Here is a 17549-nt window from a genome sequence, read left to right as displayed (position 1 = left end):
ATAAATCATAAATAAACTTTTTCGAAGTTTCCTTAAAATTGCTTCAGATTTAAAAATTTCCCATATTTTTTACTAACATTGTGTTCCACCCTAGTGCATTAGCCGACTTAAATTTTGAGTCTATAGATTTTGTAGAAGTCTATCAAATTCTGTCCAGATCGAGTGATATTTAAATGTATGTATTTGGGACAAACCTTTATATATAGCCCCCAACACATTTGAAGGATGAGATATGGTATCGAAAATTTAGATCTACAAAGGGGTGCAGGGTATAATATAGTCGGCCCCGCCCGACTTTAGACTTTCCTTACTGGTTACACACTCTATTTTATTTCAATTTCAACAATAAGTAATTATTCCATATTTACATCGAGCTCATCAAATGTTTAAACGCATACATCATGTAACTGCAAATAAAAATAAATTATACCATATAGCAAAATGCAGAACAAAAAAACAGGTACATTTTTTCAATTACACTTTCCTTTTTTGTGTTCACATAAAACCACGTGCCACTTCTGAATAAATAAATTAACACAAAACACAATAAATCCGTATTCTCCGTCCATTCCAAGAAACAATCAACACACGACTGACGCGCAAAATGAAAATCGTGTGTACCTGCTCAATGTTTTTATAAAATTCTTTTCACTGCAAACAAGTTAAAAAATTAAATGGTCACGAACAAATGTAAATGGTCTTTATGGCCATGTAATGGTTCTAGACATGTCTATACTTAACGTATAAAAATACTTTTTCCCTGTAAAAAAGTAAAAAAATAAATTGAATGGTCAGGTACATGATTTTCCCGACCATTGAATCGTCTTAAATTCTATCATTTAAATGATAGAACATGTTTGCGGTATTTGAGAACCATTCAAATGCTTATTGCCACCATACATTTTTTCTCCGCTCGAAAACTATTTTTACAAAGACAAAATACATGGTTTTCACGGCAATTACATGCTCTAGATAAGCATTAAATGGATGCGGCAACCATGTCCAAACATGGTTTTTCTGTGCGTGTAGCATGCCCGCCTTATATACACAGGATCGTAGGTTCAAACTCTGTTTCGACCAAACACCAAAAAGTTTTTCAGCGGTAGATTATCCCACCTCAGTGATGCTGGTGACATCTCTTAGGGTTTCAAAGCTTCTCTAAGTGGTTTCAGTGCAAAGTGGAACGCCGTTCGGACTCGGCTATAAAAAGGAGGTCTCTTGTCATTGAGCTTAACATAGAATCGAGCAGCACTCAGTGCTACGACAGAAGTTCACCACCGTGGTATCACAATGGACTAAATAGTCTAAGTGAGCCTGAAATATCGTGCTGTCACTATACCTAACCTAACCCTTGGAGCTCTCAAAACATCGATTTGATGGGTCATCTGCCATGTAAAAAATAAAATGAGGGGTCGACATTCGACAACTGAACACTGAAAAAAATATTGACCTAATATGGAAGATTATGGAACTTAAATTTTAGGACTCAAAATTTACCCAATGCTAAGGACAAAATTTTTTAAAACAATGACATTTTAATTAAAAAAAATTATTAAATTTAGGACACAAATCTTGAAATTTTCCGTCTCTCTGCTGAAGTTGTAGATCTTTGAAGTAAGGCAAATTTTCCTTAAAATAAAGAAACACATTTTTAAATTAAAGAAATCGTCTTTAACTCAACTGACATATTGCATTTTTAAATTTAAGATAAAATCGCTTCAAATATAGGCTAAGACTTATTTTAAGGATTTGCATCTTTGGTTTAAAGTTTTTTTTTTTTTAACATTACGAAAACTATTTTTGCTTTGAAGTACCTGTCATAATTTGGATTTTAAATTGGAATTTGTACATAAACACCTTTATTAATATATCGCAAAAGAGGATAGAAATTATATGAATGAGATCTGTATCTAATTTTAATTTTATTTATCCTAGATTTAAAGCCAGGGAGGCCCGTCAAAGATATCTTTATTTTAAAAAAATCAATACCAAATCAATACCAAAATCTTTAAGGGAAGGTCAAAATCTTTGGATCCAAGTAAACTTTTTTTTAGTGAAGAAGCGGTTGATGCGTTCATAATGCATATTTAGGAGATATCTCCATCATAGTGCTTCGACAATTGGTTCAAACGTATGCAAAAGCGTATAAAAAAAATCACGCATTTAAGATATAATTGTTAAATTTGTTAAAAACGACAACCATTTGTGTTAAACAATAATGGTTTTATTAAAACACCTCATCGTCTCTTCTCCATCCATCTCCATGATACAATTACTCAATAAATCCAGTTTATAATCCTATTTCACATTCTTAGCTTAATGACTTGGTTACGTGCATTGAATTGAAAATTGAAATGGATTTAATGTCATAGAGGTAGCTAGCCGACAAAGACAACTTTGACCTCCAGTATCAAATGTGTGAGCTTTTAAGCTTAAATAATACCATGAAGGCAATCATAACCATGGATTTACCACTAAATATCACATCTCCTACAATAATTTTATACAAAAAGAGGCATATCCTGTTTAAGGATTTGCCATTGTAAATCCCTTCTCTGTGTGTTTTTTCATTTTCCATTTGATGGCAAGTACAACTTACCCTAGCATTGGTTTTACGAATACAATTGAAATCATTGAGCCATATAATATTTCAATTTGAAGGAAGAGTAGTAAAGAGGAGAAAAAACAACGAATACAATAAAAAATATGACTTTTTTTGATTATTTTCACTTAAGCTACTTCACGCAACCAAGGATTCAGACAAAGTCATCCAAGGATTTATGTCGGGTTTCCATAAAGAGCAACAGGAAAAGAAATGGTGCGTGTTACAATAACAACTAGCATAAGAATATAACCATCTTCTTCTACCACTTAGACATCATCGACGTATGAGTACAGTGGTAACGTAGGTAAAAATCGGATTTGAAAGGACGATACGATATTCCGTGTTCGCAGCAAAATTGTTAGGCTCATATGAATTTTATTTCTATAGAAACATTTGTCGAAATTTTATTTTTATAGAAATTTTTGTCAAATTTTATTTCTATAGAAAATTTTGTCAAAATTTTATTTTTATAGAAAATTTTGTTAAAATTTTATTTCTATAGAAAATTTTGTCAAAATTTTATTTCTATAGAAAATTTTGTCAAAATTTTATTTTTATAGAAAATTTTGTTAAAATTTTATTTTTATAGAAAATTTCGTCAAAATTTTTTTTCTATAGAAAATTTTGTCAAAATTTTATTTCTATAGAAAATTTTGTCAACATTTTATTTCTATAGAAAATTTTGTCAACATTTTATTTCTATAGAAAATTTTGTCAAAATTTTATTTTATAGAAAATTTTGTCAAAATTTTATTTCTACAGAAAATTTTGTCAACATTTTAGTTCTATAGACAATTTTGTCAAAATTTTATTTCTACTGAAAATTTTGTCAACATTTTATTTTTATAGAAAATTTTGTTAAAATTTTATTTCTATAGAAAATTTTGTCAAAATTTTATTTCTATAGAAAATTTTGTAAAAATTTTATTTGTATAGAATATTTTGTGAAAATTTTATTTATATATAAAATTTTATGAAAATTTTATTTGTATAGAAAATTTTATGAAAATTTTATTTGTACAGAAAATTTTGTCAAAATTGTATTTTTATAGAAAATTTTGTCAAAATTTTATTTCTATAGAAAATTTTGTCAAAGTTTTCTTTCTATAGAAAATTTTGTCAAAATTTTATTTCTATAGAAAATTTTGTCAAAATTTTATTTCTATAGAAAATTTTGACAAAATTTTATTTCTATAGAAAATTTTGTCAAAATTTTATTTCTATAGAAATTTTTGTCAAAAATTTATTTCTATAGAAAATTTTGTCAAAATTTTATTTCTACAGAAAATTTTATCAACATTTTAGTTCTATAGACAACTTTGTCAACATTTTATTTCTATAAAAAATTTTGTCAAAATTTTATTTGTATAGAAAATTTTATGAAAATTTTATTTGTACAGAAAATTTTGTCAAAATTGAATTTTTATAGAAAATTTTGTCAAAATTTTATTTCTATAGAAAATTTTGTCAAAATTTTCTTTCTATAGAAAATTTTGTCAAAATTTTATTTCTATAGAAAATTTTGTCAAAAATTTTATTTCTATAGAAAATTTTGACAAAATTTTATTTCTATAGAAAATTTTGTCAAAATTTTATTTCTATAGAAAATTTTGTCAAAATTTTATTTCTATGGAAAATTTTCTCAAAATTTTATTTCTACAGAAAATTTTATCAACATTTTAGTTCTATAGACAACTTTGTCAACATTTTATTTCTATAGAAGATTTTGCAAAAATTTTATTTCTATATAAAATTGGTCAACATTTTATTTCTTTAAAAAGTTTTGACAAAATTTTATTTCTATAGAAAATTTTGTCAAAATTTTATTTGTATAGAAAATTTTGTCAAAATTTTATTTGTATAGAAAATTTTGTGAATATTTTATATCGATAGAAAATTTTGTGAAAGTTTTATTTGTACAGAAAATTTTGTTTAAATTGTATTTCTATAGAAAATTTTGTCAAAATTTTATTTTTATAGAAAATTTTGTCAAAATTTTATTTTTATAGAAGATTTTGTCAAAATTTTATTTTAATAGAAAATTTTTTAAAAATTTTTTTTCTATAGAAAATTTTGTCAAAATTTTATTCTATAGGAAATTTTGCCAAAATTTTATTCCTGTAGAAAATTTTTCAAAAATTTTATTTCTAAAAACAATTTTGCAAAAATTTTATTTCTGTAGAAAATGTGATCGATATTTTTATTTATGTAGAAAACATCGAGATTTCTACCAATCTACCAAACTCTAAAAAATCTACCATTGTGGCTAGAATTCTACCAACTGCGGCAACCGTGATTGCAACCAACATCATGTTGCTATCATTTCTAAACCACTCATCTGTCTGCTGAAAGATATATTCCAGTGACAGTTCATTATTTTATTTACAAGCTTACAAAAGCATTTTGATCTATTGTATTCAGAAATAAAGTTATTCGTTATGGCATTCAAGCGTAATAGTGTGTTTTTATTATAATTGGTTGGAAAACCATAAGTGGCTATCGTTAGAGCCTTCCAGCATTTAAATGTGAATAAATATTTTGTTTTTCATACCATTGCAAATATGGTTAAAAAAAAAATTTATTTTTGGTGAACATGGAACATTTTTGTCGAATCCATAGCATAATTTTCCAAAAAAAAAAAATAACATGGTTGCTACAAACATGTTACATGATCACTATACAAAATTAACATTTTGCTCTTGAAACATGTTTGAGGTGATCATATTCCTTCTCTGGGTGTAGATTTGATCGAAATCCATCCCGTTATTTCAGGCTCACTTAGACCCTTTAGTCCTTTGTGATACCACTTCTTTCTTATCACTGAGTGCTGCCCGATTCCATGTTTGTCTCAATGACAACACATAAAAAAATATTTTTCGTCTTCAATCCCGAAATTAATTGATCCAATTAATGTTTAATTGAAATGACTTCAATCACAGACATTATAGTATCAACACCAAAGTCAATTAAAAAAATAATTGATGCAATTAGAAAAATTAATTGATACAATAATTTTTTGTGATTGATTTTTGTCAATCTTTTAAATTTTTGTTGGATCTTTTAAATTTTGTAAGTGAATTTTTGTTAAAACTCTATTAAAATTTTAATTGGAAAAATTTTCGTGATATTTTTTCTGTGAAGGAATCTCCTTTTTATACCCAAGACCGAACGGTGGTTCGCATTTCGAGGAAACCACTTAAAGAAGCTTTGGAACACTCAGAAATGTTACCAACATTACAGAGAAAGGATAAACCATCTGAAAATCATTTTGGTGCTCGGTCGAAACTGGGATTGAACCTATGACCCTTTGTATGCAAGGCGAGCTTGCTAACCATTGCACTTCTCCATGTGCAATGAGTCATGGAATTGCTTAGTGAATGGCGTTTATCCATCGACAAGTCGTTCGAAATTGAGCAGTTTGTGAATAAACAAAATGATTTACTTGCTAAAGAGATTAGCTGAAAATGTATACCTTCGATTGGGAACCAGTACTCGAGCGCCGCAGACGGTAATGGTATGGGCTGCCGTAACGGCCGATCGTATTCATCGACCGTGGGTACAAAATAAATTCCGAATATTATCGAGAAAATGTACTAAACTCAATATTGAAGCCTTGGGCAGACAAACATTTCGGCCGCAGACCATGAACTCAGTATCATCGAACTCAACCATGAATGGCTTAAAAAGTAGATTCCTCCCTTCATTTCTACCGTACAATGATGACCAAAATCTCTAGATATTAATCCGTTGGACTTTTGCTGGCACTAACAACTAACAAAGTGTCGATAATCTCAAAACTGCTCTTCAACGGGAATGGCCCAAGAAACCGTAGAGCCACTTTCGGCCAGTGTGTGATGGCTTTGTTGGTAGTTTGAAGGCCATAATTCATGGTAAAGGTAGTCTATTGGAATAAATCTAAACTGATTCTATAATTTGATGTGATTTCCGAAATTTTTTGATTGAACATTAAAATAAAAAAAATTAAAAAAATATATCGCATTACTTTTTTGTATTACATATCCCCTTTTTAGAATATAAAAATGAATGTTTGTGTATCCCACCATAAATTGTTATAATGATACTGGTAGTTTTAGCCGATTTCAAATGGTGTGCCACATTAGTGTGAAACTTCTAAGACAACATGTTACCAGCATTACCAAAGGGGCATAATTGAAACAATTAAAAATTCTGGGTTTCTGCGTTTCGAAATTGCGATTGAATCCACGACCCTTTGTAGGCAAGGTGATTAACATAATGGTATGGGCAGCTCACCACAAGTTCACAGTGGACCGAATAGTCTAAGTGAGTCTGAAATATCGGGGTGCCACCATACCTAACCTAACCTAACCATGGACAGCTATGGCCGCAGCTGCCCTCCAATCGTTTGCATACAGTCTTCCGTCATAGTAAATCCATCTAGGGGGCCACCGTGGTGATATGGTTTGCATGCCCGCTTTGCACAAACATGGTCGTGGATTCGAACCCAGTTTCGACCAAAAAAATTTTTCAGCGGTGGATTCTCCCCTCAGTAATGATGGTGATATTTCTTCAAGAGTATTTCAAAACTTTTCTAAGTGGTTTTATTGTAATGTGAAACGCCGTTCGGACTCCGCTATAAAAAGGAGATCCATTGTTATTGAGCTTAACATAGAATCGGGCAGCATTCAGTGCTAAGAGAGAAGTTCACCACTCTGGTATCACAATGGACTGTGGTATCACAATGAACGGGAGCCACCGTGGTGCAATGGTTAGCATGCCCGCCTTGCATACACAAGGTCGTGAATTCGATTGCTGCTTCGACCGAACACCAAAAAGTTTTTCAGCGGTGGATTATCCCACCTCAGTAATGCTGGTGACATTTCTGAGGGTTTCAAAGCTTCTCTAAGTTGTTTCACTGCAATGTGGAACGCCGTTCGGACTCGGATATAAAAAGGAGGTCCCTTGTTATTGAGCTTAACATGGTATCGGACAGCACTCAGTGATAAGAGAGAAGTTCACCAATGTGGTATCGCAATGGACTGAATAGTCAAAGTGAGCCTGATACATCGGGCTGCCACCTAACCTAACCTATGGACTGGAGTCTAAGTGAGCCTGAAATATCTGGCTGCCACTATAACTGATCTAACCTAACCTAAATCCCACTTATTGACAGATGTTTTAGATATTTTGAAAGCTGCTTTGAAAACTATCAAAAACGACTGCATTTATAAAAAAATATCAGATGTTTTTATATCTTTCTAAAATATTCACATCAGTCTTAAAAACACTGTGATAAAAGTTTTAATATGGATAATATATGGTGAAAATAATCTTCATTCCCACAACCAAAATTGTTTTTTTTTATTTAGTCAAAGATCCATTTTTCTATTCCTTTCACGGTGCTACACCACAAATTGAGATGTGTAAGGAGAAAGGTTGAGGTGGCTTTCAAAAAAAAAAAACAAAAATGAAAAGAAAGGACTTTATGAAATCACAGGCAATTGTATTAATCGCATGCTTTTAAGCATAAGCTTTTTTATTTCAGTTCTCCATCTCTCCATCACACCACACCTCCATTGCCTTTTTAAGGCAATAAAATGTCATCAGGACATAATAATAGAGTATGAAATCCTTTTGTAAAAGTTGTTAACATAGTCCTCTAGCCTCCCTCATTTTTCTGAAGTGAAGATGATTGTGGCATACCATAATATGGATATGGGGGGCGGGGTCTGTAAGTCATGGAAACCAAATGAAATCGCATTAAATATGATTCCAATGATGATAGCGACACGAAAATGAGGCTGATGTTGATGTCGACCGACTCTGGTGATGATGGAGTGGATCTACTCTAAATGGCGTGGGTTCAGGATACTGAGATTCGCAAATGTTGAAATGAATTCATACAATACTACATTTGGATTTAGTTGTCACATTGAGGGCACTTAACCGTAACAATCACACCATCCCATTATAATTTAAGTATGTGATGATGAATGGGTTTCTTGGACACTCATTGTAGGGTTTAAGATTTTATGGTATTTTTATGCAAGGATATGAGACAGATATTTTTTCGAAATGTCCATTTAAAGTCCGGTATTTGGGAAAAATATTCTCTAAATCAGTCGAACTTTTGGAGATATAACAAAATTCTAAAGGTATTTAGTTCTCGGATTATTTACGAGTAATACAAGGATTGCCTTTTATATTTCGAGATTGGGCAAGCAAAGTGTTTAAATCGGCCAACTGGCAGTTCAATCGTAAAGCATGACATTTTTGAGGTTATGCGTACTCAGAACGTTATGACATACGAGCGTTACACACAAAGAAAATTTCATTGATATTCAGAAAATTTCTTATTGTTATTATGAAACATTTTCATAAAGTCAATGAAAATATTCGTTAATAGTATGAATCGTTTCGTTGGTAAAAGAAAAATTTCGTCAAATCAATGAATTTGTTCATTGGCTCAAGTTTAATGACATTCTTCGTTAATATAGTGACATTCTTCGTTACAGTGTATTTGTGTTGTTTACAGAAACTTATAGATTCATCTCGTAAAAAAATGAAATTAATTCGTGAAGATTTTCGCGCGACTATTGTTTACAACTTTCGATGTGGATTAGCTCAACAACAGTGCATAGAGGAACTTAATTCTTAATTTTTGGCTATGAAGTTCCGCTAAGGATTCATTAAAACATCGGAGGGCAATTGGACAACGTCCAGTGAGGAGACGCTGGAGGTACTATTGGACACACATTTTCCTGGAAATCAGACGGTTGAACCAGGTTCTGGCGGTGCCACAGTGGATCAGCGGTCGTTTCCTATCGATGAAATTATATCGGAATCGATGGTATGGTGAATTCAATCGAGGTCGTAGTTCACTCGTGAAGATCGTCCAATATCAGATGTTGTTCCATTGATGCTGTACGCCAACTGATATTGCAAGATCGTTATGTGACCTATCGTGAAATTGAGACAATCTTAGGCATTAGTGGGACCGTAAAAAATTGTTCGAGTTGGATGCCGCGCAATTTGTCAATCAGTCAAAAAAAAGGCTCGTGTCGATTGGTCGAAAGTCGCGGACGAAACACGTCTATGACATGCTGAGAGGATCGTGGATTTACGCGTGTGAGCTCGAAAATAAACAGCAGTCGACGTTATTGGTGTTTCAAGATGAACCAAATCCAACAAAAGTTCTTTGCGCACGAAGCTCTTCCAAGCAAATGATCGCCTGTTTTTTTCGAAAAAGAACTGGACATGTCGCAATCGTACTACTAGAAACGCAGAAAGTCAATTCGGGGTGGTACACAACAATTTGTTTGCCAGCTGTTTTCCAAGAAATCAGGACAACCAACCGCCTAAGATGGATCACTCTCTCCAAGACAATGCGAGCTCTCAAATATCGGTACAAAAAACTGCATTTTTGAGCACTGAAATCATCGATTTGATGGGTCATCCGCCTTCTAATCCTGACATGGCACCGAATCGTACCACTAGGCATGCAGAAAGTCAATTCGGGGTGGTACACAACCATTTGTTTGCAAGTTGGTTTCCAAAAAATCAGGAAAACCAACCGCCTAAGATGGATCACTCTCTCCAAGACAATGCGAGCTCTCAAATATCGGCCCAAAACACTGCATTTTTGAGCACTGAAATCATCGATTTGATGGGTCATCCGCCCTCTAATTGTGACATGGCACCGAATCGTACCACTAGAAAAACGCAGAACAGTCAAATCGGGGTGTTAAACAACCATTTGTTTGCCAGTTGTTTTCCAAGAAATCGGGAAAACCAACCGCCTAAGACGGATCACTCTCTCCAAGACAATGCGGACTCTCAAATATTGGCACAAAAAGAATGCATTTTTGAGCACTGAAATCATCGATTTGATGGGTCATCCACCTTATAATCCTGACTTGGCATCGAATAACTTCTTTTTATCCCCGTACGTAAAAACTAAAATGAGAGGTCAACCTTTTTCGACACCTGGAGAAGTGGTTGATACATTCAGAATGCAATTGGCTCAAACGCATGCAAATGTGTATAGATCTTAATGGGGAATATTGAGAAAAAGTATAAAGCGATTTTCGATGATTCGTATTTGTGTTTCTTCCCTTTTTACAAAATATGAAAGACAACCCTCGTAAACGGGCCATACCGGATCACTTTTACGTAAAGTTTTTACAATATAAATCGATTTCCAGATTTGACTTCTGGAGCCTCTGGGAGGAGCAAATTTCAGCCGATCTGATGGACATTTGTTACGTGAATTTTGTACAATCTTGCTAAATTGGCATATACAGGATGGCTTATATGTAATGCAACAAAGGAAGCGCCATATTTTTTATTTTTTATTTTATTGTTCAAAAGCAACAATGTCAGAAATTATATCAAATTTTAGAATTAGTTTAGAATTGGATGAATTTGCTAAATTTGCCATGAATTATGACTTTCAAACGATCGACAAAGCCATCACACAAAGCTCTAAAGTGACTCTGCGATATGTTGGCTTATTCCCGGCGAAACACCGTCTTGACATGATCGACCCATCGGTATTATTTAGTGTCAACTTTAGATTAGTTTAGGTTAAAGGGTGATACGGTCAAAATTTGGTCAATATAAACTTGACGTATTTCCTTCAATTTTGCATTTAAAAAACCTGAACACCCCTCATTTTGAAGGTGTGTGTGTAGAATGTTGCTCCTATTGTGATTTTGGAATTCACTCTTCAGTTGTCAAAATGCCGTCCAAGCAAGAAGAGCAGCGTATCAAAATTTTGCTCGCGCATCGCGAAAATCCGAGCTACTCGCACGCAAAGCTGGCAAAATCGCTAAAAGTTGTCAAATCAACCGTTACAAATGTAATTAAAGTGTTTGGGGAACGTTTGTCGACAGCCAGGAAGTCTGGATCGGGGGGAAATCGAAAACCGGAAGCCGCTGAGACGACAAAGAGAGTTGCCGGTAGTTTCAAGCGAAACCCTAACCTCTCTCTCCGAGATTCCGCAAATAAGCTGGGTGTATCGTCTACAACCGCGCATCGAGCCAAAAAACGAGCCGGACTATCGACTTACAAGAAGGTAGTGACTCCAAATCGCGAATATAAACAAAATACGACGGCCAAAGCGCGATCCCGGAGGCTGTACACGACGGTGCTGACGAAGTTTGACTGCGTGGTAATGTACGACGAAACCTACGTCAAAGCCGACTACAAGCAGCTTCCGGGACAGGAGTTTTATACGGCAAAAGGAAGGGGAAAGGTAGCAGATATTTTCAAACACATAAAACTGTCAAAGTTCGCAAAGAAATATCTGGTTTGGCAAGCCATCTGTACCTGTGGCTTGAAAAGCAGCATTTTCATAGCTTCCGGGACTGTCAACCAAGAAATTTACGTGAAAGAGTGTTTGAATAAACGTCTGCTACCTTTCCTGAAGAAACACGGTTGTTCCGTACTGTTTTGGCCGGATTTGGCATCTTGCCATTACGGTAAAAAGGCCATGGAGTGGTACGCCGCCAACAACGTGCAGGTGGTTCCCAAGGACAAGAACCCTCCCAACACGCCAGAGCTCCGCCCAATTGAGAAATACTGGGCTATTGTCAAGCGGAACCTAAAGAAGACCAAAAAACTGCTAAGGACGAGCAGCAGTTCAAGGCAAACTGGCTTTCTGCGGCGAAGAAGGTGGACAAGGTGGCTGTACAAAATCTGATGGCAGGTGTCAAGCGTGAGGCTCGGCAATTCGGATTTTGAAAAGCGAAAGCCTAACTGAATATTTTTCCTGAATTTTATACTAACCTTTAGGTTAGGTGGCAGCCCGATGTATCAGGCTCACTTAGACAATTCAGTCCATTGTGATACCACAGTGGTACACTTCTCTCTTATCACTGAGTACTGCTCGATTCCATGTTAAGCTCAATGACAAGGTACCTCCTTTTTATAGCCGAGTCCTAAATATTTTTCGGTCCAGGCCTTCAATACTGTATGTAGGATATTTTCCCCATAATATCCGGCATTTACTTCGATCCCACGGTCGATGAATATAAGCGAGAACAACCATCGACCATTACGGCGGCCCACAACATTACCATAGTCAGCGCTTGAGTTCTGGTGTATTAACTTCCAGTTAGCTAGGTGTGTACTATTCCGCTGGAACATGTATGACATGTATGATGTATTTGATTGACATTACGAAGCGGATTTCGTTGAGTTCGTGTATTTATTACCGTATCGGTTGGCAACGCTACCAGTATCATTATAACGATTTTTGATGTGATACACAAACTTGGGACTTTGATGGTGATTTCGCAGCCAAATGTAATGCTGTCGTACTACTAAACAGGAACTTCATCACCACACACGTGGAAATCCTTTTGGTTGCCCATAAATAATATAATGAGCTGTCAATACAACAAATGCTTATCTTTCTAGTTGGCATATACATCTGTGTGATATACACAGCATTTGGAGAACTGCACAAACAAAAACTTACTTTTTTCAAGGGAAACAACGAAGTGATTCTTTCGTTTATGCTAAAAACAGAGATTTTATATTCAACTTGTTGCTTTTAACCAATATCTTAAGAAAAAAAACAAAGATAATGTCACAGATTATGAATACAAGGAGGTAAAGCGCAACAAAAGGACATAATTTGCTTCAACACTATGGATGGGCTCTTAACGTCTGTGAGCTCATAAAAAGCCACGACAAAAAGGAAAGTTAATTCCAACAATAGAGGACACGATGTACTTGGCTGCGAATAAAATGGAGCAAACGCTATCCTCCACACAACACAAGGACAATAAAAGCATCAGCCACAGAAAGTTTTATTCAGGATAAAGGAAGCGGCACACTAAGAAGGAAATTCTTGTGGCTAATTGCTCTCTTCTCTTGCTTTTCCACATAGAGGGGAGTGATGTTAAGCTGACATCCATTTCAAATTAGCTTTACTCTGGAAAAGCTTAAATACTCTGAAGAGTTTAAGTGATATGGCTTTGCCCATTGGCTGGGGATAATTACTCCAATTGTTAAAATAAATCTGCAAAGGATTTTGCGAATATGATACAGAGACATTTTTTTCTCACTTACCTCCGCCATTTTTGTAACATAAATAAGGAAATCGCCAGACGTTTGCTAAGTCCACAGCGAATCCTATAACGGATAATAGGAAATCGACTTTGCCGCTCCATGTTTCACGCTCATCGGGGTTATCACTTATGTCACGTGGTGTTGTGGTCTTGGCAATCTGTCTATTAGGTGACATCGCCAAGGCGACGTCGTTTTCTTCGTCTTCTAAATCTGAAAAAAGAAGAAAATGATTCAAAATTGAAATGGGAATTTTTTCCTATGTCCATGTATAAATCAAAATTTCTTACAATTGAAGTTCGAAAAAATTTTCTGAATTAATTTTTAAGTAGAATTACGGTTTACTAAATCTTAGAGGTCTAGAGAAAATTAGTGTCAACATTTTCTATAGAAATGAAGTTTTGAGAAAATTTTCTATAGAAATGAAATTTTGAGAAAATTTCATATAGAATTGAAATTTTGAGAAATGTTCTTATATATATATGAAATTTGTAGAAAATTTCCTATAGAAATGAAATTTTGATAAAATTTTCCTATAGAATTAAATTTATGGAAGATTTTCTATAAAAATGAAATTTTTAGAAAATTTCTTATAGAAATGAAGGTTTGAGAAAATTTTCTATAGAAATGAAATTTTGAGAACATTGCATATAGAATTGAAATTTTCTTATATATATGAAATTTGTAGAAAATTTCCTATAGAAATGAAATTTTGATAAAATTTTCCTATAGAATTAAATTTTTAGAAGATTTTTAGAAAATGAAATTTTTAGAAAATTTCCTATCGGAATGAAAATTTTGACAAAATTTCCTATGGAAATGAAATTTTGACAAAATTTCCTATAGAAATGAACTTTTGACAAAATTTCCTATAGAAATGAAATTTTGACAAAATTTCCTATAGAAATGAAATTTTGACAAAATTTCCTATAGAAATGAAATTTTTAGAAAACTTCCCTTCCTATGGAAATGAAATTTCGAGTAAAATTCCAATACAAATAAAATTTCCTATAGAAATGAAATTTTGACAAAATTTTCTATAGAAATGAAATTTTGACAAAATTTCCTACAGAAATGAAATTTTGGGAAAATTTCCTATAGAAATGAAATTCGTAGAAAATTTCCTATAGAAATTAAAACTCGACAAAATTTCCTATAGAAATGAATTTTTGACAAAATTTCCTATAGAAACTAAATTTTCCTATAGAATTACATTTTTAGAAGATTTTCTATAAAAATGAAATTTTTAGAAAATTTCCGATTGTAATAAAGTTTTGAAAAAAAAATTGTATAGAAATAAAAATTTTTAGAAAATTTCCTATCGGAATGAAAGTTTTAATAAAATTCCTATCGAAATGAAATTTTTAAAAAATGTTCTATAGAACTGAAATTTTTAGAAAATTTCCTATAGAAATGCATTTTTGGTAAAATTTCCTATAGAAATAAAATTTCCTGTAGAATAAAATTTCCTATGGAAATGAAATTTTGACAATTCGTTGAAATACTATTTTTACAAATTTTTCTACAGAAATGAAATTTTTAGAAAATTTCTTATGGAAATGAAATTTTAGGAAAAATTTCCTATAGAAATGCATTTTTGAGAAAATTTCCTATAGAAATAAAATTTCCTATAGAAATAAAATTTCCTATGGAAATGAAATTTTGACAAAACTTCCTATAAAATGAAATTTTGACAAAATTTTCTATAGTAATTAAATTTTGACAAAATTCCCTAGAGGAATAAAATTTTGACAACATTTCCTACAGAAATGAAATTTTGAGAAAATTTCCTATAGAAATGAAATTCGTAGAAAAATTCCTATAGAAATTAAATCTCGACAAAATTTCCTATAGAAATGAAATTTTGACAAAATTTCCTATAGAAGTAAAATTTTGACAAAATTTCCTACAGAAATGAATTTTTGAGAAAATTTCATATAGAAATCAAATTTTGAGAAAATTTCCTATAGAAATGAAATCTCGACAAAATTTCCTATAGAAATGAAATTTTGATAAAATTTCCTATAGAAATGAAATTTTGACAAAATTTCCTATACAAATGAAATTTTGACAAAATATCCTATAGAAATAAAATTTTGACAAAATTTCCTACAGAAATGAATTTGTGAGAAAATTTCATATAGAAATGAAATTTTGAGAAAATTTGCTATAGAAATGAAATCTCGACAAAATTTCCTAAAGAAATGAAATTTTTACAAAAGTTCCTATACAAATGAAATTTTGACAAAATTTCCTATAGAAATAAGATTTTGAAAAAAAATCCTACAGAAATGAATTTTTTAGAAAATTTCATATCGAAATGAAATTTTGAGAAAATTTCCTGTAGAAATGAAATCTCAACAAAATTTCCTATAGAAATGAAATTTAGACAAAATTTCCTATACAAATGAAATGTTGACAAAATTTCCTATAGAAATAAAATTTTGACAAAATTTCCTACAGAAATGAATTTTTGAGAAAATTTCATATAGAAATGAAATTTTGAGAAAATTTCCTATAGAAATGAAATCTCGACAAAATTTCCTATAGAAATGAAAATTTGACAAAATTTCCTATAGAAATGAAATTTTGAACAAAATTTCTTATAGCAAAGAAATTTTGAGAAAATTTTATATAGAATTGAAATTTTGAGAAATTTTCCTATAGAAATGAAATTTGTAGAAAATTTCCTATAGAAGTGAAATTTTGACTAGATCAGTCCTCCTTCTCTCTTATCACTGAGTGCTGCCATATTTGATGCTAACATAGCTCAATGACAAAGGACCTCCTTTTTATAGCCGAGACTGAAAAGACTGTCGAAGCAGTGGTCGAACCTACGACCCTTTGTATGCAAGGCGGGCATGCTAACCATTATACTACGGCGGCTTCCTAAATTTCCTATAGAAATTAAGTTTTGACAAAATATTCTAGAGAAATCTCTAGAGAGAAAATTTCCTAAAGAAATGAAATTTTTAGAAAATTGCCCATAGAAAAGAAATTTTTCGATAATTCAAAATTTTTAGAAAAATTCCTACACTGAAAAAACAGTGAACCCACCAGGAAGAAAACTTTTGGTTAATTTTAGAAAATTTTTAATATTTTTAGAAATTTTTAACTAAACAGTATTACAAACGCTGGCATCACGCCGATATCACAAAAATAAGTAAATATTTTTCGACAAATTCAAGAAAATTTATTAAACATAAATAATTTTTTTTACTTGTTAAAGAAAATTTTGTATTTTGAAGGAAAAAATTGGAGTTCAAAATTTCAAGAACGGCTTTAGTGACATATGAAGTTCATGATGGATGTATTTGTAGTAAAATTTACATATTTAAAGAAATAATGAACTATTTTCTGAGAAATACGAATTTAGGAAATCTTTATGCTTAATTTTTGTATAATTTTTCCCCGATTTTTAGTTCATTTAATTAACATACGCAAAAAATTATTAAAGTAAATGAAACTTTCTCTAAACATAATAATTCTATGAACTAATATAAAGTTAAATTAGCTTTAGTGAAATAGAGAGTTCACTTTTCGTTGATTGTATAGAAATTACTTTTTTAGAAAATGTCCTATGGAAATGAAATTTTTAGAAAATTTCCTAGGGAAGTGAAATTTTTAGAAAATTTCCTACAGTAACGAAAGTTTTAGAAAATTTCCTACAGAAACGAAATTTTAAGAAAATTTCCTATAGAAATAAAATTTTGACAAAAGTTCCTATAGAAATAAAATTTTGACAAAAGTTCCCACAGAAATGAAATTTTTACAAAATTTCCCACAAAAATGAAATTTTGACAAAAGTTCCTATAGAAAGGAAATCTTGACAAGAAATAAAATTTTTACAAAATTTTCTAGAAATGAAATTTTGACCAACTGCCCTATA

The 17549-nt window shown here is 32.0% G+C and overlaps 1 protein-coding gene across 2 annotated transcripts in view; it reads right to left on the bottom strand.

The window, feature by feature from the left end:
* Positions 1–17549, bottom strand: part of DAT (Sodium-dependent dopamine transporter) — a 62714-nt gene that overhangs the window by 21200 nt on the left and 23965 nt on the right. For both annotated transcript variants that reach the window (XM_075312075.1, XM_075312074.1), the window contains exon 2: positions 13664–13873. In XM_075312075.1, coding sequence (XP_075168190.1) covers positions 13664–13838 — 175 coding nt within the window. In that variant the 5' untranslated portion in view covers positions 13839–13873. The remainder of the gene's footprint in view (positions 1–13663; positions 13874–17549) is intronic.

Source organism: Haematobia irritans, chromosome 5 (genome assembly GCF_050003625.1).
Source record: "Haematobia irritans isolate KBUSLIRL chromosome 5, ASM5000362v1, whole genome shotgun sequence".
NCBI classification, from domain to species: domain Eukaryota; kingdom Metazoa; phylum Arthropoda; class Insecta; order Diptera; family Muscidae; genus Haematobia; species Haematobia irritans.
The sequence above is the reverse complement of the archived record's forward strand: the minus strand, read 5'-3'. Positions and strand labels throughout refer to the sequence as shown.